The 25,793-nt window shown below is 44.1% G+C and overlaps 2 protein-coding genes across 2 annotated transcripts in view; both read left to right on the top strand.

Annotated features, from left to right (window-relative positions):
• LOC140359387 (complement C1q-like protein 2) overlaps positions 1–25,793 on the top strand; it is a 249,498-nt gene that overhangs the window by 130,535 nt on the left and 93,170 nt on the right. The window lies entirely within an intron of this gene.
• The window catches only part of LOC140359386 (contactin-associated protein-like 5), a 170,950-nt gene that overhangs the window by 130,383 nt on the left and 14,774 nt on the right, over positions 1–25,793 (top strand). The window contains exons 13-18 of the mRNA XM_072444287.1: positions 2,269–2,425; positions 2,827–2,954; positions 9,686–9,856; positions 16,577–16,795; positions 17,459–17,698; positions 21,431–21,670. Of these exons, the coding sequence (XP_072300388.1) occupies positions 2,269–2,425; positions 2,827–2,954; positions 9,686–9,856; positions 16,577–16,795; positions 17,459–17,698; positions 21,431–21,670 (1,155 nt within the window). The remainder of the gene's footprint in view (positions 1–2,268; positions 2,426–2,826; positions 2,955–9,685; positions 9,857–16,576; positions 16,796–17,458; positions 17,699–21,430; positions 21,671–25,793) is intronic.

Here is a 25,793-nt window from a genome sequence, read left to right as displayed (position 1 = left end):
TAATAGGAGGTTTGAGTTGGACAGGCATTCAGGTCAGAACATCATGCTGTGCGGAGAAGAGAGCTGGCATGTGTGTCAGATTTGTTATGCTTCTTACTGTGAAAAGACCTGGAATAATAGATGAATTATGTTAGCATGGTTTGCATTCAGCCAGTTGAATGTTAGCCTGGTTAGCAATGAGCAAGTTAGGTCTGGTGTCCACTCGTCGTCTTCAAGAGGTGGGGAATTTTAAGTCATAAGACAGTCGTACAACCAAATGTATGAGTAAATATCAAGTTCTAGGCTCCACGTGGTGAAGTCACTGTTGTTTTTCCGGTTAGCAGAGGCTAGGGCTACATGCTAGCGGTGTTTTTGCATTTGTAAAAGTTACTAAATTAATGAGATGAATAGCTCTCTCTGCTGCAAAGATTCCAACATACCAGACCCAGTCACGGCTTGTCTTGTCCTGGACGTACGACGGTTCTTAGTTTAGTCCATATCCCTTTCTCTCTGTGAGACCTACAACCCACTTTTACTCAAGATTTTCTCCACATTCAGGAATCTTTCATTGCAGATCGTGCAGTGGACACGCGGCTTTAGAGTGGTTAGCACAAAGCTAATGGCAGTGTTGGGCAAGTTGCTCTGAAATCGTAAAGTCACAGTGCTAAAAACTGAATTGTATTACAATATTACTGCCCTACTTGCATTACGTTTGAGTCACCTTTGTCATTCGACAAATTAGAAGTTCCCAATTTTCTTCATAATATTGTATTTTAAATGTATCATGGTCACGAGTTTTCTACTATATCTTATAAAACTGTCCATGTTTCATCAAGGCCAGTTAGACTTCAAATAATTTTATAATATAGCCTTTATACTGAGTTTAAACTCCCTGTGCTCCCCACAGTTTGAGAACCATTGCTGTAAATCAACTTTCACTTACTCTTAACTGATACAAGCATTTGAAATATTTAGTGCCAAAACACTCTTCTGCTCAGATCAACAGCTCCTCATGGAAATTACAGCTGCTTGGCACACGCTCTGAAGAAAACTACAACGAACATAAGAAACATATCTGTCCTCTTCTAGACACTCTGTAGTTAGGATCAGTCTTAAGTTTAGACTGGTTAGCCCTGCTCGTCGCTGCGTAATAAGCAGTGCAATGAGTGTGTGTGCTTTTGTGATGAGAGAGAGGAGAAAAGGCATGCCCCGCTCACAGAGTGCAGAGTGCATTTAACCAGGTTAGAACCCATTGAGATCGAGACCTCTTTTTCAAGGGTGACCTGAAAAAGAACCTATTTTTATTCTCTGAAGGATTTTTGTGCTTTATTAGACAGGACAGTAGTCTAGTCAGATTACTACGGGACCCGTTGTAATCCTTCTTCTGGTTGTATCATTTATCATAGGGCTGCCGATCGCAATATCAAATAAATTCTACACAGACTAAAAAGTGGTTTTCAGGTCCAGGGAATCAGTGCATTGTTGACTTGTTGGCCACATGAACACTAGACATTTTACACAATCAATCTACTTCATAGCATGTTTTAGCGGCCTCTCTACTTAAGTGAAGGGAAATCCCGCTCGACCAGAAGTGTGAGTACAACAGAAGTGGGCGGGTCAATAGCGTGAAAGAGGGGAGACGAGCAGGGAAGACATTCTGCTGCTGCTGCGGCTGCTGCGGCTGCTGCGGCGGCGGCGGCGGCGGCGGTGGTGGCTGCTGCTGCTCAGTGATTCTCAGGATTATTTAAGTGCGGAAATATGGAGTATGCTTTTGACTTGAAAATGGAACATTCCAACATTCTAAAAGCTTACACTGTAATATTCCCTTTCATATTTTCTCTTGTTCAACAACTTTTAGTCATCAATAATTAGAGGGAATTGTCAACAAATGCTTGGTTCCTTTGGCCCACATCATGCAGTGTCTCGAGCTTGGATGATGACAGTTACTTTAGATTTTAATCATGTTATAAGGTAAGTTGTATTAAATGGCTAGTTTTTCCATCGTCAATTCCCATAGCTGCCATTAGATGGCATGCTAACGCCAAAACCAGGATTGGAAACTGATGCAAAACGTGTGTGTGTTTTCTAAACATAGAGTTAGGGTTAGTTTTAAAACATGAGATGCCAAAGCAGAGATACTTGAGGGCATCTTTAAAGGCCAAAAACAATACAAATATGAATATATAAATTGCCCACTTTACTATATTTCTGTGTTAGTTAGAGTGGTGGTCTTGGATAACAGTAAAGTCAAACTTCTGACATAGACTTTGCTTTTGATTGAACTTGCAGATGGCCGTCCTCTCTCCTATTGGCTGGACCAGAGCGGGGAGAGGCGGAGCTACTGGGGTGGCTTCTTGCCTGGAGTGCAGCAGTGCTCGTGCAGCCTGGAGGAGAACTGTGTGGACATGAACTACTTCTGCAACTGTGACGCCGACGCCGACACTTGGTAGGCTCTCATCACTTCACCTCCCATTACACCACTGATACTGTGCCCAGCAGCAGCAGAACCGTCAGCCTCTCATCATTCAAATAGTTTGAACTACTACAGATCACTCACTGGAATGTTTCACAGAAAGGCATTAAACTCATGGATCTTGAGGAGTTTTTATTATATCAAAAATAACTTGAAAAACATGCATTCTTACTGTCAGTGAGGCATGCCCAGGCATTCTCTCTACCAGAAAAGTTACATTGTGCACCTTTAAGTTGATATTCTAACTAATGTAGATTCTGCATTTGATGATTTTTTTGGGTTATTAACTCACTTTCCTTCATTCCCTCCTGATTGAATCATAGCACATTCATTTCTTTTCAATACTAAAGGCATTTTTCTTGTATCTTTTGTAGGTCTAGTGACTCTGGCGTGCTGTCGTACAAAGACCACCTCCCGGTCAGCCGTCTGGTGGTGGGAGACACTGACCGCTCCGGCTCAGAGGCCGTGTACCGCGTCGGACCCCTGCGCTGCTATGGAGACAGTAGGTCATCACCATAAATCGTACATTTGAGGGAAGCATACAATTTATGATATACTAATTAAAGGACACAAAATATTCCAGTTCTACTTTTATGAGCCTTTAATCATGTTATAACAGTGTTCCCTCATCATGAGCTTCTCAAGTTGTATTTTTGAGCCCCACAAACACGGCTCTAATCTGTACAATTTAGACTTCTGGTCATACATGTAGGGTTCAAACATAAAAAAAACACTGCTCATTGAAAATGTATGAACTTATGTCTTGATCTATGTATCTTTTAATAATAAGTAGCAGAAATAAAGCATGTCTTGTTTAAATGTGTGCAACTTATCTACACACATTCATCTAGAATCTCATTGTTGCGTTCGCTTCCCTCAGAATCTCAGTGTGTTGCGTTCGCTTCCCTCAGAATCTCAGTGTGTTGCGTTCACTTCCCTCAGAATCTCAGTGTGTTGCGTTCGTTTCCCTCAGAATCTCAGTGTGTTGCGTTCACTTCCCTCAGAATCTCATTGTTGCGTTCACTTCCCTCAGAATCTCAGTGTGTTGCGTTCACTTCCCTCAGAATCTCATTGTTGCGTTCACTTCCCTCAGAATCTCAGTGTGTTGCGTTCGCTTCCCTCAGAATCTCATTGTTGCGTTCGCTTCCCTCAGAATCTCAGTGTGTTGCGTTCGCTTCCCTCAGAATCTCAGTGCGTTGCGTTCGCTTCCCTCAGAATCTCATTGTGTTGCGTTCGCTTCCCTCAGAATCTCAGTGCGTTGCGTTCGCTTCCCTCAGAATCTCAGTGTGTTGCGTTCGCTTCCCTCAGAATCTCATTGTGTTGCGTTCGCTTCCCTCAGAATCTCAGTGCGTTGCGTTCGCTTCCCTCAGAATCTCAGTGTGTTGCGTTCGCTTCCCTCAGAATCTCATTGTGTTGCGTTCGCTTCCCTCAGAATCTCAGTGCGTTGCGTTCGCTTCCCTCAGAATCTCAGTGTGTTGCGTTCGCTTCCCTCAGAATCTCAGTGCGTTGCGTTCGCTTCCCTCAGAATCTCAGTGTGTTGCGTTCGCTTCCCTCAGAATCTCAGTGTGTTGCGTTCACTTCCCTCAGAATCTCATTGTTGCGTTCGCTTCCCTCAGAATCTCATTGTTGCGTTCGCTTCCCTCAGAATCTCATTGTTGCGTTCGCTTCCCTCAGAATCTCATTGTTGCGTTCGCTTCCCTCAGAATCTCATTGTTGCGTTCGCTTCCCTCAGAATCTCATTGTTGCGTTCGCTTCCCTCAGAATCTCATTGTTGCGTTCACTTCCCTCAGAATCTCATTGTTGCGTTCGCTTCCCTAAGAATCTCATTGTTGCGTTCGCTTCCCTCAGAATCTCATTGTTGCGTTCGCTTCCCTCATAATCTCATTGTTGCGTTCGTTTCCCTTAGAATCTCAGTGTGTTGCGTTCGCTTCCCTCAGAATCTCAGTGTGTTGCGTTCGCTTCCCTCAGAATCTCAGTGTGTTGCGTTCGCTTCCCTCAGAATCTCAGTGCGTTGCGTTCGCTTCCCTCAGAATCTCAGTGTGTTGCATTCGCTTCCCTCAGAATCTCAGTGTGTTGCGTTCGCTTCCCTTAGACTCTCAGTGTGTTGCGTTCGCTTCCCTCAGAATCTCAGTGTGTTGCGTTCGCTTCCCTCAGAATCTCAGTGTGTTGCGTTCGCTTCCCTCAGAATCTCAGTGTGTTGCGTTCGCTTCCCTCAGAATCTCAGTGTGTTGCGTTCGCTTCCCTCAGAATCTCAGTGTGTTGCGTTCGCTTCCCTCAGAATCTCAGTGTGTTGCGTTCGCTTCCCTCAGAATCTCAGTGTGTTGCGTTCATTCCCTCAGAATCTCATTGTTGCGTTCGTTTCCCTTAGAATCTCAGTGTGTTGCGTTCGCTTCCCTCAGAATCTCAGTGTGTTGCGTTCGCTTCCCTCAGAATCTCAGTGTGTTGCGTTCGCTTCCCTCAGAATCTCAGTGTGTTGCGTTCGCTTCCCTCAGAATCTCAGTGTGTTGCGTTCACTTCCCTCAGAATCTCAGTGTGTTGCGTTCGTTTCCCTCAGAATCTCAGTGTGTTGCGTTCACTTCCCTCAGAATCTCATTGTTGCGTTCGCTTCCCTCAGAATCTCAGTGTGTTGCGTTCGCTTCCCTCAGAATCTCATTGTTGCGTTCGCTTCCCTCAGAATTTCAGTGTGTTGCGTTCACTTCCCTCAGAATCTCAGTGTGTTGCGTTCACTTCCCTCAGAATCTCAGTGTGTTGCGTTTGTTTCCCTCAGAATCTCAGTGTGTTGCGTTCACTTCCCTCAGAATCTCATTGTTGCGTTCACTTCCCTCAGAATCTCAGTGTGTTGCGTTCGCTTCCCTCAGAATCTAAGTGCGTTGCGTTCGCTTCCCTCAGAATCTCAGTGTGTTGCGTTCACTTCCCTCAGCATCTCATTGTTGCGTTCGCTTCCCTCAGAATCTCATTGTTGCGTTCGCTTCCCTCAGAATCTCATTGTTGCGTTCACTTCCCTCAGAATCTCATTGTTGCGTTCGTTTCCCTTAGAATCTCAGTGTGTTGCGTTCGCTTCCCTCAGAATCTCAGTGTGTTGCGTTCGCTTCCCTCAGAATCTCAGTGTGTTGCGTTCGCTTCCCTCAGAATCTCAGTGTGTTGCGTTCGCTTCCCCCAGAATCTCAGTGTGTTGCGTTCGCTTCCCTCAGAATCTCAGTGTGTTGCGTTCGCTTCCCTCAGAATCTCAGTGTGTTGCGTTCGCTTCCCTCAGAATCTCAGTGTGTTGCGTTCACTTCCCTCAGAATCTCATTGTTGCGTTCGCTTCCCTCAGAATCTCATTGTTGCGTTCGCTTCCCTCAGAATCTCATTGTTGCGTTCGCTTCCCTCAGAATCTCATTGCTGCGTTCGCTTCCCTCAGAATCTCATTGTTGCGTTCGCTTCCCTCAGAATCTCAGTGCGTTGCGTTCGCTTCCCTCAGAATCTCAGTGTGTTGCGTTCGCTTCCCTCAGAATCTCAGTGCGTTGCGTTCGCTTCCCTCAGAATCTCAGTGTGTTGCGTTCGCTTCCCTCAGAATCTCAGTGTGTTGCGTTCACTTCCCTCAGAATCTCATTGTTGCGTTCGCTTCCCTCAGAATCTCATTGTTGCGTTCGCTTCCCTCAGAATCTCATTGTTGCGTTCGCTTCCCTCAGAATCTCATTGTTGCGTTCGCTTCCCTCAGAATCTCATTGTTGCGTTCGCTTCCCTCAGAATCTCATTGTTGCGTTCGCTTCCCTCAGAATCTCATTGTTGCGTTCACTTCCCTCAGAATCTCATTGTTGCGTTCGCTTCCCTAAGAATCTCATTGTTGCGTTCGCTTCCCTCAGAATCTCATTGTTGCGTTCGCTTCCCTCATAATCTCATTGTTGCGTTCGTTTCCCTTAGAATCTCAGTGTGTTGCGTTCGCTTCCCTCAGAATCTCAGTGTGTTGCGTTCGCTTCCCTCAGAATCTCAGTGTGTTGCGTTCGCTTCCCTCAGAATCTCAGTGCGTTGCGTTCGCTTCCCTCAGAATCTCAGTGTGTTGCATTCGCTTCCCTCAGAATCTCAGTGTGTTGCGTTCGCTTCCCTTAGACTCTCAGTGTGTTGCGTTCGCTTCCCTCAGAATCTCAGTGTGTTGCGTTCGCTTCCCTCAGAATCTCAGTGTGTTGCGTTCGCTTCCCTCAGAATCTCAGTGTGTTGCGTTCGCTTCCCTCAGAATCTCAGTGTGTTGCGTTCGCTTCCCTCAGAATCTCAGTGTGTTGCGTTCGCTTCCCTCAGAATCTCAGTGTGTTGCGTTCGCTTCCCTCAGAATCTCAGTGTGTTGCGTTCATTCCCTCAGAATCTCATTGTTGCGTTCGTTTCCCTTAGAATCTCAGTGTGTTGCGTTCGCTTCCCTCAGAATCTCAGTGTGTTGCGTTCGCTTCCCTCAGAATCTCAGTGTGTTGCGTTCGCTTCCCTCAGAATCTCAGTGTGTTGCGTTCGCTTCCCTCAGAATCTCAGTGTGTTGCGTTCACTTCCCTCAGAATCTCAGTGTGTTGCGTTCGTTTCCCTCAGAATCTCAGTGTGTTGCGTTCACTTCCCTCAGAATCTCATTGTTGCGTTCGCTTCCCTCAGAATCTCAGTGTGTTGCGTTCGCTTCCCTCAGAATCTCATTGTTGCGTTCGCTTCCCTCAGAATTTCAGTGTGTTGCGTTCACTTCCCTCAGAATCTCAGTGTGTTGCGTTCACTTCCCTCAGAATCTCAGTGTGTTGCGTTTGTTTCCCTCAGAATCTCAGTGTGTTGCGTTCACTTCCCTCAGAATCTCATTGTTGCGTTCACTTCCCTCAGAATCTCAGTGTGTTGCGTTCGCTTCCCTCAGAATCTAAGTGCGTTGCGTTCGCTTCCCTCAGAATCTCAGTGTGTTGCGTTCACTTCCCTCAGCATCTCATTGTTGCGTTCGCTTCCCTCAGAATCTCATTGTTGCGTTCGCTTCCCTCAGAATCTCATTGTTGCGTTCACTTCCCTCAGAATCTCATTGTTGCGTTCGTTTCCCTTAGAATCTCAGTGTGTTGCGTTCGCTTCCCTCAGAATCTCAGTGTGTTGCGTTCGCTTCCCTCAGAATCTCAGTGTGTTGCGTTCGCTTCCCTCAGAATCTCAGTGTGTTGCGTTCGCTTCCCCCAGAATCTCAGTGTGTTGCGTTCGCTTCCCTCAGAATCTCAGTGTGTTGCGTTCGCTTCCCTCAGAATCTCAGTGTGTTGCGTTCGCTTCCCTCAGAATCTCAGTGTGTTGCGTTCACTTCCCTCAGAATCTCATTGTTGCGTTCGCTTCCCTCAGAATCTCATTGTTGCGTTCGCTTCCCTCAGAATCTCATTGTTGCGTTCGCTTCCCTCAGAATCTCATTGCTGCGTTCGCTTCCCTCAGAATCTCATTGTTGCGTTCGCTTCCCTCAGAATCTCATTGTTGCGTTCGTTTCCCTTAGAATCTCAGTGTGTTGCGTTTGCTTCCCTCAGAATCTCAGTGTGTTGCGTTCGCTTCCCTCAGAATCTCAGTGTGTTGCGTTCGCTTCCCTCAGAATCTCAGTGTGTTGCGTTCGCTTCCCTCAGAATCTCAGTGTGTTGCGTTCGCTTTCCTCAGAATCTCAGTCTGTTGCGTTCATTCCCTCAGAATCTCATTGTTGCGTTCGTTTCCCTTAGAATCTCAGTGTGTTGCGTTCGCTTCCCTCAGAATCTCAAGTGTGTTGCGTTCGCTTCCCTCAGAATCTCAGTGTGTTGCGTTCGCTTCCCTCAGAATCTCAGTGTGTTGCGTTCACTTCCCTCAGAATCTCATTGTTGCGTTCGCTTCCCTCAGAATCTCATTGTTGCGTTCGTTTCCCTTAGAATCTCAGTGTGTTGCGTTTGCTTCCCTCAGAATCTCAGTGTGTTGCGTTCGCTTCCCTCAGAATCTCAGTGTGTTGCGTTCGCTTCCCTCAGAATCTCAGTGTGTTGCGTTCGCTTCCCTCAGAATCTCAGTGTGTTGCGTTCGCTTTCCTCAGAATCTCAGTCTGTTGCGTTCATTCCCTCAGAATCTCATTGTTGCGTTCGTTTCCCTTAGAATCTCAGTGTGTTGCGTTCGCTTCCCTCAGAATCTCAAGTGTGTTGCGTTCGCTTCCCTCAGAATCTCAGTGTGTTGCGTTCGCTTCCCTCAGAATCTCAGTGTGTTGCGTTCGTTTCCCTCAGAATCTCAGTGTGTTGCGTTCACTTCCCTCAGAATCTCATTGTTGCGTTCGCTTCCCTCAGAATCTCATTGTTGCGTTCACTTCCCTCAGAATCTCATTGTTGCGTTTGCTTCCCTCAGAATCTCATTGTTGCGTTCGCTTCCCTCAGAATCTCATTGTTGCGTTCGTTTCCCTTAGAATCTCAGTGTGTTGCGTTCGCTTCCCTCAGAATCTCAGTGCGTTGCGTTCGCTTCCCTCAGAATCTCAGTGTGTTGCGTTCGCTTCCCTCAGAATCTCAGTGTGTTGCGTTCGCTTCCCTCAGAATCTCAGTGTGTTGCGTTCGCTTCCCTCAGAAACTCAGTGTGTTGCGTTCGCTTCCCTCAGAATCTCAGTGTGTTGCGTTCGTTTCCCTTAGAATCTCAGTGTGTTGCGTTCGCTTCCCTCAGAAACTCAGTGTGTTGCGTTCGCTTCCCTCAGAAACTCAGTGTGTTGCGTTCGCTTCCCTCAGAATCTCAGTGTGTTGCGTTCGCTTCCCTCAGAATCTCAGTGTGTTGCGTTCGCTTCCCTCAGAATCTCATTGTTGCGTTCGTTTCCCTTAGAATCTCAGTGTGTTGCGTTCGCTTCCCTCAGAATCTCAGTGTGTTGCGTTCGCTTCCCTCAGAATCTCAGTGTGTTGCGTTCGCTTCCCTCAGAATCTCAGTGTGTTGCGTTCGCTTCCCCCAGAATCTCAGTGTGTTGCGTTCGCTTCCCTCAGAATCTCAGTGTGTTGCGTTCGCTTCCCTCAGAATCTCAGTGTGTTGCGTTCGCTTCCCTCAGAATCTCAGTGTGTTGCGTTCGCTTCCCTCAGAATCTCAATGTGTTGCGTTCGCTTCCCTCAGAATCTCAGTGTGTTGCGTTCGCTTCCCTCAGAATCTCAGTGTGTTGCGTTCGCTTCCCTCAGAATCTCAGTGTGTTGCGTTCGCTTCCCTCAGAATCTCAGTGTGTTGCGTTCGCTTCCCTCAGAATCTCAGTGTGTTGCGTTCGCTTCCCTCAGAATCTCAGTGTGTTGCGTTCACTGTCCTCAGAGTCGCTGTGGAACTCGGCGTCGTTCTACCAGGACTCGTCGTACCTGCACTTCCCCGCTCTGCAGAGTGAGCTGTCCACGGACGTCTCCTTCTTCTTCAAGACCAGCAGCAGCAGCGGCGTCTTCCTGGAGAACCAGGGCATCAACCACTTCATCCGCATCGAGCTCAGCTGTGAGTCACGCTTTTAGCTCCAGATGGTTTACATTTAATGGAGCGATAAAGATAAAGATCGAATATGGCTCTGTGGTCATTCGTGATTTGAAGAGCTGGGTTTAAAGGTCTACATTTGGCTGAATGGAACACATGGTTTAAAGCGTTCCTCACTTTGGCTGTATTTGTGTTTCCGCAGAAAGATGCTGGTGAGCCTTCTTTACAATGTTATTTGTGTTTTGTTCCAGCGCTAATCATTAGACAGGGTCAGACTAACAAATTTACACACCAATTTGCACTTAGTTATTCAATCGGTCTGAGCCTCACAAAAACACTCACATCTTGTTCATTCGAGCTGCATGGGACATTAACGTGTCAGGGACAAGATATGTTCGTTTATCTGCCCTTTTTGTAATTCCCTCTGCTGAGGAGAGAGTGTTTCACTGATCAAGTCATTTGTGCTGTCAGTAGATACATTATTTCATAAGAAACACAGCTCTGTGCTCTGAAAGTTGTGAAAAGTGCTTATAAACTCATTGTAGTGAATAATTAGGATGCTAAGAATGCGTCAGGAAAGTGAAGAATACGTTTTGACTGCAGTAAAAATCAGATAAAGCACTTTTAATTGACGCCTTGAAGCAATTTTCCTGATAGATGTCAATATCAGAATCAATATACTCAAGAAAAACAGAAGGTGGATGTCAGATTTTAAGTTATAGTTTTATGTACATTTAACATTAATATTTAAATAAAAAAGGTACTATAATTAGATATGGTCGACATTTAATGTTTTGTCTTTGTTGTTTGTTTGTTTTTAAGCACATTTTCTTTCACTAGCTGATCATCCAAGCGCTCAGATTACCTTCACAAAATGTACGTCTACTTTGATATGGTAGAACCTTTTGTTTCGTTAGGTATCAGAAATGAATTGTGCTTGTTTTTTTCCCATACATATCCGTTATTTTAGCCTGTAAAATAAGGCTTAGGTGTCCAAAATATAACTAATAAAAAGCTACAATAAAGTAAAACAATTGAAAACATACTTCACGAAACATTTCCTTTCTAATCCCACTCCTGTGTGCAGATCTTAGAGCAGAGCTGGCCGTACCGCTGCTAGTCTCATCTGCTCTTTTGTAGTGTTTAGCCGCAGCCCGTGGGACCTGGGGAAATATCGACGATGTGTCAGTGAACGCCTCATAAATCCAGCGCGCCCGACGGCTCCCTCTGCAGCCTTATATCATGTTACATCAGTGCTCGGGCCCAAAGCAGGACTACACTCCCACAGCGTTCCGGGGACTGCTCGTGTGCTGCAGATGACAGGGACACTGGAGTATTCCAAATGCACTCTTCATAAAGAACGCACCCGTCCTGTTGTGGGTGCTTTGCTTTTGGGGGTCGGTCGTCCTGGTCGGTTTCTTCGTAATAGAAAATTGTGCTAAGATAAAGAAAGCGATTGTAGGAGACTATCGGCTACATTTATAAGCACAGATGATGTTTATATGATTCTCGCTCTTCACAATCATTACCACAAGAAACATAAAAAAGGCTTCTCACAAGAGTAGTCTTCTAGCATCGAGCGACCATTACTAGACCCACCTGAACGTCCCTCAGCGCTCGCTCCTACTTCACAGAGTCTTGTGCGTCGTCAGGTTCAGTCAGCAGATCGTGTGTCAGAGCAGTTAGAGGAGAGTAACAGCCCTCAGGACAAAATACTCCTCTGGGTCCAGGGAGAGCCAGGTAAACTCGGGAAAACGGGAAATGGGAAAGATTGCTTCTAAGCCTCACTCTTAGCCCGCTCTGTTGTTTCGGTCGGTGATACCATATACAGTAGTAGTAGTCATAGTGGGGGTTGTGGTCTGGTTTGGGTGAAAACTCCCTCTTTTAAGACGAATGTTGTGTATTTTAAGCACTGCTAAGATGAGTCACGATTGAGTCTTAATGGAATGCATAGCAGTAGCATTTAGCTCACAGGTTCAAGGTTAGCTTATTCATACCAACAGGTATATTTAGCTTGGCAGTGAGCCACATACATCTCAGTGTTTCCCCTATATTCAATAGGCAAGGTGCCCCGCCCCTCCAACAGCGCTCCCCCACCCTGTCAATCAAATTATGCAGCACTAATCACTGAACGCCAAAACAAGTGTCATAACTCAATCCGATCTTCTGCTCCATGAGAAACTACTGTTATTATAGAAATCCAGCCTGCATTTTGTCTCATGCTCCGCCTGCCTAATCCAGTCCGTGACTCCCACTGATCTGCTCCGTGTGTTACGTCTCCATGGCCATGACATGCATTCAAATCAAATCAAATCAATTTATTTTTGTAAGGCCCAAAATCACAACAACAGTTGCCTCTGAGGGCCACAGGGAGAAATTAATCAACAATGTCTGTGGTGGCGATGAAGTCAGACAATGTCTGTGGTGGCGAGGGACGATGTCCCAGGGTCCTCTGTCCTTAGACTCTCCTTCTCGGCCAGGAAAAACTAGGAGACTGGAGCTGGACCCACTCTTCAGGCAGATGAGGGACCGTCTGAGTCGAGCTGGACCCACTCTTCAGGCAGATGAGGGACCGTCTGAGTCGAGCTGGACCCACTCTTCAGGCAGATGAGGGACCGTCTGAGTCGAGCTGGACCCACTCTTCAGGCAGAAGAGGGACCGTCTGAGTCGAGCTGGACCCACTCTTCAGGCAGAAGAGGGACCGTCGGAGGCGAGCTGGACCCACTCTTCAGGCAGATGAGGGACCGTCGGAGGCGAGCTGGACCCACTCTTCAGGCAGATGAGGGACCGACTGAGGCGAACTGGAGCCACTCTTCAGGCAGATGAGGGACCGTCCACACAGGGCAGGGACCACTTCACCAGGGGAGGGGCATCTGGGTCCACAGGTCCTCAGGAGTGAGAGAAAGAAAAGAAGGCGGTGAACAGTTTGCAAGTGGAATCAAAAAATAAATATTGTTTGATAGCATAAGTAGTCAGAAGAAGAAGAGGATAGTGCTCAAGCTGTCATACTTCCCCCAGCATAGTTACTCCTAGGGCAGCGTAGCTGAAGCTGTGGGTTTATCTTTCTGTTCCTAACTACTCTGACCATAAGCGATTTCGAAGAGGAACGTTTTAAGCCTGGACTTAAATGAAGAGACTGTGTCAGCATATTTAACATGGGTCGGGAGCTGATTCCATAACACAGGAGCTTGGTAGCTAAACGCTCTACCTCCTACAGTACTTTTAGAGACTCTTGGCACCACCAGAAGGCCAGCATTCTGAGAGCGAAGAGCTCTGTTTGGATGATATGGTTCTATAGCATCTTTGAGGTAGGATGGGGCCATGTCATTTATGGCTTTGTAGGTCAAGAGTAGAATTTTGAATTTGATTCTAGACTCGACGGGGAGCCAGTGAAGAGACTTCAGCACTGGCGTAATGTGCTCTCTTCTTTTTGTTCCTGTTAGTAATCTTACTGCTGCATTTTGAACCAGTTGAAAGCTTTTTATGGAGCTTTTAGGACACGCTGCGAGCAGGGAGTTACAGTAGTCTAATCTAGTCGTTACAAATGCATGGATAAGTTTTTCGGCATCACTTTTAGGCAGGATTCTTCTGATTTTGGCGATGTTGCGCAAATGGAAATAGGCTGTTTTACAAGCTTGATTTATATGAGCTTTAAATGAGAGCTCCTGGTCAAATAAGACTCCAAGGTTTCTTACAGTAGAACTGGAGGCTACACTGACATTGTCCAGTGTGACTATCTGCTCAGATAGAGCGTCTCGTAGATGCTTAGGGCCAAGCACAATGACCTCGGTTTTTTCAGGGTTAAGAAGCAGGTAGTTTAGTGTCATCCAGGTTTTTATCTCCTTCACACAAGTACTAAGTCTGTCTACTTGATCGCTCTGATCAGGTTTCATTGATAAATACAGCTGAGTGTCGTCTGCATAGCAGTGGAAGTTAATGCCATGCTTTCTGATAATGTTGCCTAATGGCAGCATATAAAGAGTAAACAGAATTGGACCGAGTACCGAACCCTGTGGCACACCGTAAATTACTTTAGAGCTTGGTGAGGAGCTCTGGTTTACATTAACAAATTGGAACCTATCAGATAGATAGGATTCACAAGCATCGGCTGCAGCACTGCCTCACACACGACATAGAGATCCATGGGACAGATGCAGAAACTGTCCCAGCTCAACTAGAGTGAGGGGATGAAATTCAAATCAATATGAATGCTTACTGGTCATTTGTGGCCGACACAATGCCAGTGAAAGCCAGCAGTTTATATAAAGCTGAGCATTATTTATTTCACTGATGAATTGAGTTGTGTTTGGGTGGATGAAATGATATTGTATCAGTGTTTAAGAAGATACATTGTGTAAAAAAAATATATATATATATTCATGTATTTCCATTGAGTACTTCAGCTTCATCCATGCAGACAAGGCTTGAATATAAAACATGAAATATGAAATGAAAGAACTGCAAGTACTTACAAATGCCGTCCCCTGACATGTTTATAAGACTTTTTATAAGCATTTAATCACTATAAACACATTAAATAACATGGGCATTTAAAAATATCAAATAATAATATTAACAACTATAGAAGAGTAATATTATTGTTCCCCTGTGTGAGCCAAAGCACCTAAGTGAAACACTGCATCTGCATAGAGTGAAAACAGTGCATGGTCCAGGCCAAAATAATTGAAACACAATTAGAAATATCAAAACTACAGGCTCAAGTCACATAAAAACTAAACTGCTGGAACTAAAGGCACTTCTACCTCCGTCCTGATGGGAGCAGTGAAACTCATCATTAAGAGGATGGAAGTCGTCTTTTAAAATGGACTCTGACAGTCTCTGAACCTGCCTAGAATGAAGAGCCCCGGGACACATCTGAGCTGGGACTCCCCAATCAACTCGCTCAACCATTTCACCGCTCGATTGTTTTTAAGAGACAAATTGCCAAGGAGACAGAAGGATAAAACATGTCAACATGGAAGCACGACAAGCGCAATTGAACTCAAAGAAAGGTGAATCGGTTGTCCATGAGTTTGACCTTTTAAGATCAAACGGACCACTTTATTATTTTCTACATCTCTGTATCTGTATTTTGCACAATAAAACACCTAAAGTCTGTTTGCTCCTGTAGTTGTTGGTGTCAGAGCAGCTCTTCTACATTGACATGAATGGATTGCTTCCCACAGACGTCGTTTAAAAAAGCCCAAATATTGCGTGTTATTGGCCCTTTAACTTTCGCCACGCATTAGTTCTACCTTCTTCTTGTTTAAACGGAGTCACACTTGTTATTTGTGACAGTAGCGCGGGATTATTGTGGATTTACTAGTTATTTTCTTAAACATAGCGGGACAAACAAACCTTATATCCCATCAATATTTGACTGTGAATCTTTCCTTCTCCCAGTCACACACTTGAAAAGCAAATGTTTGATGTAGTTGAGAAAATGTTTTGCAGCCGTTTGTGATCAGCGGAGACGGGGAGCTTGTTTCCATGGTGATGGTATAAACTTGGCAGCGCTATAATCCATCACAAAGCACTTGGAGAGAAGCTGATTTGTGGTTTTATTTTGCTTTTTGAATGGACTCTGGGCCTAAGCTCTCAAGTATCGAGTACAAAGGTGTCTTATGTAAAGTATAGAGTATATAAAGTATGTAAACATCTTAAAACATTTAAACGTAGATGTGTTTGTGAGTGATCTGTTGAATTTTAAAGCTTCACTGCGTAACTTTTCTGGTTTAATTAAGGCTTGTCTCAAGGGATGTGTTAGTGCTTTGTTTCCCAATATGGCATTAAACGTATCTGTCGGCATGGATACAACCAGACTCAAGATCTGTGGAAAGGCAACAGTCCCAAGTATCTGTTTTGTGGTTAGGTTGCCACTAGGGGTGTAACCATTTGTGCCACGGTGCTAAAATTTGCCAATTCGTCATGAACGTTCACAAGGCACATTGAAATACAGTATTAACACGGGGACATTTATCAATTTACAATAGCGACAAGGTTAAATATGGTAAGGTTAGAGTTAGGGGTCTAATAATCAAGTTTTAAACCAAACCTAGGGGTGTTCCACTTGACACGGCTTTGAAGACACTTCTCGGAATATTTTAATGTTTTGGAATTCTGGAGCCAGGCCACTGTATTTGTCCTATAGCATTTGCCTATTAGCATTTGCCGTTAGCAGTAGCCCTAAAAAAAAGCAAAAAAACATTGTGAATAATCCAGAGGGTTTGAGCTGGTACTAAGCCATCGAGCACATTTAGACCAAAGCCTCGTTAAAAGTCACTGTTGAGTGTAAACCTTTTTGTATTCTATTTGAGATATAAATTAGCGCGTAAAACTGCATGAACTAACGGTTAACTAACTTAAAATCGAGATTTCTGATTTCATTTCTTTCATAACAGGCTTCACCGTAAATAGATTTATAAATACTTAATTATTTTGCGGTTGGATGCGAGCTCCAAATGAGTGACAAGTGGATTTGACCAATCACCATTGAGTGTGACCATTCAGTTGATCGATCTCTTAAAAGCAATAAAATACTACAAGACTAAACATAAATTGTGATAAAGATGTATACTGTATACTAGCCTCCAACAAAATTGTTATATGAACTTTTTGTCATGTACGAGGTACTGCAAAAACACCATCAGGTGGAGGGAGAAGCTCCAACTCCAACACTCTGGCGTGGACGCTTGTTTCATGTGTGAATTTGACGCCGTGTTCTGTCATGTTCTGTCTGCGCAGCTCCGTCAATCGTCACCTTCTCGTTTGACGTGGGGAACGGTCCCATGGTGCTGACGGTGAAGTCGCACCTGCCCCTGAACGACCGGCAGTGGCACCACGTCCGAGCCGAGAGGAGCATGAAGGAGGCTCTGCTGCAGGTGGACCAGTTGCCCCTGCGCTTCCTGGAGGCACCGCCCGATGGACACACCAGGCTACGGCTCAACAGCCAGCTCTTTGTGGGTAAGCTACAGATGCAAAGACTTTGTTCACACTCAGTTATTTGAAATGTTGATCAGATCATGAATGTTGTTTTGAAGATGCCAAATTAGAATATTGAGTCCTTAATAGAGCTGATCAAAAATGTACGTGGGAAAAAAAGTTATGTTGTAAACTTTTTAATAAGCATATTAGGTGATGTTTTTGTGATATTTTTTTTTACAGACATTTCACATTTGCCTGATAATTGAACCTCAACGACAACATTTTAACACAGCTCTGTTGGATTTACATAATGTAGCGATACTCTAAATTATCTAAATATAATCTATATAAACACACATATATACGTTAAAGCAGTTGTAGACACATAAGTTTATGTTCATATTATGAACATAAACTTTCCCACTGCTCTGCCACCACTCCATCCTCACTCACCCTTTCAGACAATTGTAATTATTACAATCTGCCCGAGCTCCAAAGATAAGACTAATTCTGTTCTAAAAGAGCATTAGTCAAATATTGAAAAAGCATGTAATGGCTGGCCGGGCAAAAACTGTGGCACCCGGAGCCTGTAGATGTTATGACTGTGATGAATGGAGAGAAGAATGAACTTGTTACTGAATAATACCTAAAAGGTCATTGTCCAAGTGAGAAATGTCATAGTAAATCCTGTCTCTTGTTCAGGTGGGACGTCCTCCCGGCAGAGGGGCTTCCTGGGCTGCATCCGGACTCTGGTCATTAACGGAGTGACCTTTGACCTGGAGGAGCGTGCTAAGCTAGCCCCCGGTGTCAGCCCCGGTTGCCCTGGTTACTGCAGCGGCTCCAGCAGCCTGTGCCATAACCGCGGCCGGTGCATCGAGAAGAGCAGCGGCTTCGCCTGTGACTGCTCCCAGTCGGCCTACGGAGGACCCAGCTGCAAGGAAGGTCAGCCCCAGTCTGGACAAGTCTGAACCGGTCAGGACCAGGCATGACCAGTCAGGACCAGGCAGGACCAGTCTGAAGTGCCAGTCAGCACCAGTCAGGACCAGGCAGGACCAGTCTGAACCAGTCAGCACCAGTCAGGACCAGTCAGGACCAGTCCGGACCAGCCATGACCAGTCAGAACCAGTCAGGACCAGTCTGGACCAGGCAGGACCCGTCTGGACTAATCTGAACCTGTCTGGACCAGTCTGAACCAGTCAAGACCAGTCAGGACCATTGAGGACCAGTCATGACCAGTCAGAACCAGTCAGGACCAGTCTGGACCAGGCAGGACCCGTCTGGACTAGTCTGAACCTGTCTGGACCAGTCTGAACCAGTCAAGACCAGTCAGGACCAGTCAAGACCAATCAGGACCATTGAGGACCAGTCATGACCAGTCAGAACCAGTCAGGACCAGTCTGGACCCGTCTGGACTAGTCTGAACTTGTCTGAACCTGTCTGGACCAGTCTGAACCAGTCAAGACCAGGCAGGACTGGTCAGGACCAGCCAGGACCAGGCAGGACCAGTCAGGACCAGTCAGGACCAGTCAAGACCATTCAGGACCAGTAAGGACCAGTCAGGAGGAGTCTGAATTGATCTGGACCAGTCTGGACCAGTCTGGACCAGTCTGAACCGGTCTGAACCGGTCTGAACCAGTCTGAACCGGTCTGGACCAGTCTGGACCAGTCTGAACTAGTCTGGACCAGTCTGGAACAGTCTGAACCAGTCTGAACTAGTCTGTACCAGTCTGAACCAGTCTGAACCAGTCTGGACATTTGGTGTTTGTGATGAGATAATGTGATGATGTCATTCTCAGGGATAATGCCTGGGAGGCATTATCCCTTTATTTATTCATGCTTTTCAGAGGGATAGAAATATAGGACCGTTGTCATAGAAATGAACAATTCTAAACAAAATATTGTATGTATTGAATGGGAAAAGTTCTCAAATATTATCTATACATTACTCACTCGTTGGTTCTGCCATTTTGAGGACAGAAGCCGCTTTGTCGTCTGCTTGCTACGCTGTGGGTTCAACCAAGTCTCAAAAGAAAAGATTATTCTTCCATCCAACCTGGACTTTACACCAGGAGCTACAGCGACACGTAAAATAGGCATTTAGAATCATCAATCAGCACCAGCGACGTCAGAGCTGCTCCTGCTATGCGACTGTTTTATAAGGCTCACATATTAACTTTTGTCAGAGGGACGATGCTTTACATGGAGCAATAACAAGCCAAGTCTGCCGTGTTTGCATGAATTAGGCTGATAACTTTCAAAGGTTGGAGTGTTTCACGCCACGCCTTCTCCTGTCTTAAGTTGTCCTTGTGAAATTGATGTTTGACGTCTTAAAGCATGATATATTTCACCAATTTGATGATAAATTTGTCCTAGTCCTTCAGGAAGCATTCTCTGAGATTCTGGATGTGATGCTCAAGGACGCGATCAGGATGCGATGCACGGTGTTTAAGTGACTGAAAGGGCATCTGTGGTTTATTTTTGACACCTCCTAAAAGCCTGAACACCCTCTGTTGATGCTGAAAAATTTGAACTCAGTTTGTCTAAAGCAGTTTGTTTCCTCAAAAATCCATTGCCGCTCTTTGGGAGAAGTGTTTCTGGGCCTGGAAGTGCGGAGTGGCCACTAGTCTAATTCACTTAAGGACAGAGAGAGTGTGTCTTATCCAGCTCATATTATAGATCCAAGGTTAAACTGCCACATTAATGGTGTGGCTATGCTATTAAAGGTTATAAGTCTACTGGCAGACTTAACATTGGCCTATTTAGTTTTTCCCTTGTGACCAAGAGTTTTTCCTACTGTGATAGATTTTGGGATCAGACAGTCTCCCACTCGGACACAAGTCTGTGCTGTTGAACACTCTGGTATTCACCTTATTCCAGAAGCCCGTCCGGGCCCTGGCATACGACGTAATACTTCTTCTGGTTGTATTAGTGAGCACAGGGCTGCCAGCGTCCAGAGAAATAAGTTCCAAATAGACTAAAAAGCTGTTTTCAGGCTCAGGGAATCGGTGCATTGTAGACTTGTTGGTTACATTTTTGACACAAGTAAACGGAGTTCCTGCTCGACCGGAAGTGCGATTACAACAGAAGTGTTGATCTGTGGCCAAAAGGTGAATACAGAGCTGTAAAAGCATTGGCAGAGTTTAAGGGACGGGAGCAGAGGAAGCAGTGCCTGAAGTATGAAACTACATAGTAGATAAATAAGCAAGACTTAGGTTTTCGATTCAGCAGCTGCCTCACTGCTCACCGTGCAGATCCAGACCCTCCACGCTCAGCCAGGCTTTTTATCTGTTTGTTTTTCTCTGAGAGAAGAGACATGAAGCGCTGTATGCAGCTCTGTGTATCAGCTCTGCGCACACAGCCTCCTCTTGGGCTCGTTGGAAGTGCACACAGGGTCGTTTGGCCTCAATGGTGAAACGTCTGTACCATGAGGGTCTATCTTTCCCAAAACGCCTGATGTAAATGAGCCCAATTCAATCTTAAGTGCTTTCTGAACCCTCCTACAAACAATTGGCTGGACTCTTTATGAAATAGATGTTTGACAACCGCATTAAAAAAAGATCTTTGGCAAAAAAATACTTTGAAACAGAAAACTTTAAAGTCACTGTAAAAGGTTTTTACTCTTTTCATGAAAACGTAACAAGTTCATTTTAAACAACTCCACGTGTATCGCTCACTTACCTGATGCATTCGCAGCATCCTAAATATTCACCGTGATGAGTTTACAAGCACTTTTCACAAGTCTCTGAGCCCAGAGTTGTGTCGTCCCAGGTAAAGCTAACAAACATTAGCATCCTCCTTTTTGCTTTATATTTCGATTTAGACAAAGTGCTGTGGTCTAATTTTCACCTGCATGGATGCTTTACTGGAGAACAACAGATTTTACTTCATTACATGCAAAAATTAGTTCTGTTTTTCACATTTCAAAACCGCAAAAAACAGGATGTAATTCTGACTCAAGTAAACTTAAATGCATAAAGAAAAGCTTATGCTGGTGCTGTGGGGTGTTTGGAGTGTTGCAGCACGTGCCTGAAGGTAAAGCTGATGAAGGATCCAGCAGAACAAGCTTGTGACAGACAAATGAGCAGATTATAAATAAGTCCTGTCCTATAGTGTGCCCAATATGACTCATAAATCACTGCTGTCGACGGGGGACCCTCTCAGTGTTCTGGGAGTGGCACAGTTCTGGTGGTCCTATAGCTCTTTCTCCCTCTATCATTATCGAGGCAAAGGCTAATTGGAAGGGGAAACTGTGCTCTCAAAGTTGTGAAAGGCGCTTATAAACTCATCACAGTGAATTAAAGGATGCTCGGAATGCGTTAGGTAAGTGACTGTTTACGTCACTACTACTTTAATATAAAAGAGTATGAGGGTAAATCAAAATAGTGTAGCAAAAAAATAGAAATGATTCACAAAATGTATGTCCTTGGTATATCCTTCTAATTTCCCCCTTTTAAAATGACTGCAAAGGCAATCATTTCTTTTCTGTACATTTCCATTGTCATTAAGTCCCAGTCATTCAGCGTCAGCCATTTCTTTTTCTTTTTTTGCTGCTGCTGCTAAAAGTACATTCCAAACGTATCCATCCCGTGTATCTACTGCAGGAGTCGTATGTCATATTTCAATCCCAAACCTCTTCTAATTTCCCCTCCCCCCGACTCTCTTTCTCTCCTGCAGAAGTGTCGGTGTCCTTCGAGCGCGAGTCGTCGGTCACCTTCACCTTCCAGGAGCCCTTCTCGGTGATGCAGAACCGCAGCTCCCAGGCCAGCGTGTGGAGGGAGCGGGAGCGGGAGCGGGAGGGCAGCCGGGCCAGGGAGGACATGGCCTTCAGCTTTGTCACGTCGCATTCCCCCGCCATGCTGCTCAGCGTCTGCACCTTCAGCCACCAGTACATCGCCGTCATCCTGGCACGAAACGGTAAGTACCACGAGATTTTAAACCATCGTAAATGTGAGAAATGCTGCAAATGTTTAGGGAATTGAAGGGCGGAATTGTTGCTCTCTCAATGTCTGCACTAGGGATGTCAAGATATTATTTCAGTGAATCGAATATAATCGTACAAACCAAAAAAATAATCATCCTGACCATGTTAAAAGCAAAATGAGGTATTTTTAGTTTATTTATTGGACTGTAGATCAGACCTAAATGTAAAGAACTTTTTTATCTTGCTGCTTTTGTCACATTTAACTTTATTTTGTCTTTTAGAAAGTTAAATGTCGTAAAGTCAGTCACAAACTTGAGGAATAGTAACATTTCAGACCACGGGAATGAAAGAAAATGAAAGATTTCTCTGTTGTTTAGTCACAGTCTCAATGATCGTGATGTTTTTTCTCACAATAATCGTAACATTGTGAACATCCGTAGATTTATAATGGACAGTGAGTGCATTTCCACCCTTACAAAATGCACATATGATCTAATCCTGCTGAGGTTTTATTGCTGTTATTTAGCTGTTAGCTGCGTATTATTTCATCCTGTACAAAATTTTGCAGGTTGTTGAAACTTTAATAATGCGATAGAACAAACAAAAAGCTGCTATGGCTAAATGTTACGCTGAAGTTGAAGTCTCACAACACTTTTTTTACATTGGAAAAACATAAACTATTCATGAGTTTCTCCGCTAATGAAGATTAGAGAGTTATAGTTGGACAACATGTTTAGTTTTCGCCTGAGCTTGTGCGACACAGTGATGTTTGTTTAGCTCTGATTTTCTGGAGGATTAGTGACAAACAACCTGATGGGATTATGTGGATTATTTTGGTTTTGTTCATCACCTGTGTCCGACGGTCACATGAGTTTTAATAGTTGCTTCATGTTTTGTGCATGAATCAAAAGCCGCCTCAAGCGAGCATGCAAACCTTATGCAAATTAAGGGTTCTAAATGCATTATACAGTACTTCAAAATGTGGATTAAAACACGGTGATGGAAAGTTAGTATAATTTAAAAGGCTGTTTTCTCCAAATGTATTTTTTTTTACAATCTTGAACTTGAACAAGATTTTTGACAGATCAAGCGAAGTGTTTGTTCCCATCTAATTCTAAGCCTGATTTTATCAAGTTTTAACTAAATGGGTGGATGGACAAGCAGACCTGGGGTGTTTCAAACCTTAGTCTCCCACGTAATAGTGAATGACTAAACTACTGAGCTTAATAGGCTTAATAGGCTTGAATAGGCTCACTTCACCGATCAATTCATGGCGCGCTATGTTTCTTAAAATACTGCCTGTATTTGTAACGTCTCATCATTAGAAACACAAACAGAGCCTTAGCTACAAACACAGACTTGTCTGTAAAATATAGTTTTTAAGTCACTTGTTGAAACTTGGCGCTGCTGTTGCTTCACTTCTCCTCTGCACATGCTCAGTTAGGGCACAATCTGCAAACATCCTTGATTCTTACACAGGTTTATTCAGTGTGGTTTGAGCTCAGATCCATGTGTTTGAGGCTGGTGTCCTCAGAGCACATGTGCAGAGCTCTAAAAGAAGCTGCTGACCGCTCTGGTCCTAAAAGCTCATGTTAGAGAGCGGAGCATGAACGGGCCTCTGAACACGGTCACAGACTGAGCAGCAGCAAGAATCATGCTTCCTGCAGTACTGCTCAGCGGCCTGTAGAGGCCACTAAAAGACACAATGACTTCCATTCCAGCTTCAGCAGCAGAAGTGAGAGGAAAACGGGCGTATTTGGATATATTTAGGAACAATTGGAATACAGTTGTGACACACGGTGTATTTTGATTTTATTGGTCAATCACTGCTTGTCTTGATTGCCCTGACCGCACACAACACTGGTAAATTGTTTGTATGTAATTTGTCCACAAAATCAAGCAAGAAATTTAAACCTGACCCTGAACAGGTTTTCCAAATTTATATGTCCCAAATATGTTAATACACATAAGAGGCCTAATTTTTATATGGAAAAATACATGATTATAAGACATACATGTATAAAAGGAAACTATTTCCAGACGTTTCCAGTTAATATCTTTAAATTTAAGATTTTCTTACTATTTACCCGCAGTATCTGGCCTTAATGTTCTGACAAAATGACAAAATATCCTGTCTCCAAGGGCAGGGGTGTCAAACTCATTTGGGCCGCGGGCCGAATTTCGACGCTCAGGCTGAGTCGCGGGCCGAACATAACGTAAAACATAAAACTATTAAAAATATAAGAAAAAAATAGCTTTATATAGCCTACGCTGTTTTGAAGCAATTACTTGATCAATAAAAAAAAATACAAAATGTTTGTTCTCATAAACTGAAATGTATTTAGAAAAACAAGTGTAATTTCACCAAAACTGTGCTTCAGTTTATGTGCATTACAACTTCAGAGTTGATCTAGAGTTCTACACAGGGATAAACATTTTACTTTATAACAAAATAAACTTCTCAAGATCTAAAAAAACATTTAAATGTACTAACTAACATTTCCACGTCTGTGTAGTTGTCTGTACACCTGAACTGACACACCACTAAACTTCTGCTCAAAAGTGCTTAAAGTGTGCAACTCAGCACTTCTCACTCGGCAGCTCACACAGCAGTGCAGCAGAGCCCAGTGGGGGAGGGGCGGCCACCGGCGGCATTGTGGGACGTGTAGTTTTAGCGATAAAAACGGTTACGGATGTAACTACGGTTCTATGAATCGATTTTAAAAAATAATAATAATATATATATATTATAAATTTGAAATATTCGGCGGGCCAGATTAAAACGTCTGGCGGGCCAGATTTGGCCAGAGTTTGACAGCTATGTCCAAGGGGTTTACTCCATCTAAAAACTAAAAGCTGCTCACCCTGAAGCTTAGATTCAGTCATTTCTAATCGTCTATGGTCAGCTTAGGTCTTATTAATGCAGAAAACGCATGTGGTTTGGAGCAGAGTTCAGACTTTTGGGAAAGCAATTATTCGTAACAGTATGGTAAAAGTATTATTTTAAGCTAATGATGAGGTAAAACTATTATAATGTGGTTCAAAGCTCATAAAAGTCAGTCTTGCATAATATGGCTCCTCTAAAATGACTAAGTAGACTTAATGTGGTTATTAAATACAGCCAGTTTTTGTGTCATCTCTAAATACCACTGCAGTCTGCATAAACTGTCCACATCATGTCAGCAGATAAAAGATAATATAAGATACAGCCATATTGATCCCACTTAAATTCACTTGTCAAGGCAGCTCTTTCATGCACTGGAAGGAATGTGCGAGCCATAAAAACATGATAAGAATCAAAGTATTTACATTTACTAAGAATAATAGTATGATTCAAAGTGACATTAGTGATGACATTGTACAGCACTTCATATGAAAGGCAAGTCTAAGTGCACAGGAGAGTGCCTTTTTCCATCCGACAAACATTGCCAAAATCAAAAGTATAGTGTCTAAACCAGACTTGGAGAGACTTATCCATGCGATTGTCTCCAGTAGATTAGACTACTGTAACGGCCTGCTCACTGGCCTCTCCAAACGAGCTGTAAAACAGCTGCAGTACATCCAGAACTCTGCTGCTCGGGTCCTGACTAGAACCAGGAAGTACGATCACATTAGTCCTGTTCTCAGGTCTCTGCACTGCCCCCTGTGGCTCAGAGAATAGACTTTAAAGCAGCTCTGCTTGTCTAAAAGTCTCTCCATGGCCTAGCACCAAAGTACATCTCAGACATGTTAGTGCCATATGAACCATCTAGGACTCTGAGGACCTCAGGGACCGGCCTCCTGCTGGTGCCAGAGTCAGGACTAAACATAGACCTGCCTCCTGCTGGTGCCTGAGTCAGGACTAAACATAGACCGGCCTCCTGCTGGTGCCAGAGTCAGGACTAAACATAGACCGGCCTCCTGCTGGTGCCAGAGTCAGGACTAAAATACATGTAATGTATGTAAATACACAGATTTTTTTTATTTTAAATATCACGTTAATGTGTTTTATGTTTTTATTTATTTATTAATTTATTATGACTTACACTTTGTGTTATTTATGTGTTTTTAACATTGTAAAGCACTTTGAATTGCACTTTGTATAAATTGTGCTCTATAAATGAAATGTGATTGAAT

The sequence above is a fragment of the Eucyclogobius newberryi genome, unplaced genomic scaffold (genome assembly GCF_026437365.1).
Source record: "Eucyclogobius newberryi isolate DKJ021-1_F unplaced genomic scaffold, fEucNew1.0.hap1 SCAF_14, whole genome shotgun sequence".
In the NCBI taxonomy this organism is placed as follows: Eukaryota; Metazoa; Chordata; class Actinopteri; order Gobiiformes; family Gobiidae; genus Eucyclogobius; species Eucyclogobius newberryi.
This window is presented reverse-complemented; position numbering and strand designations above follow the sequence as displayed.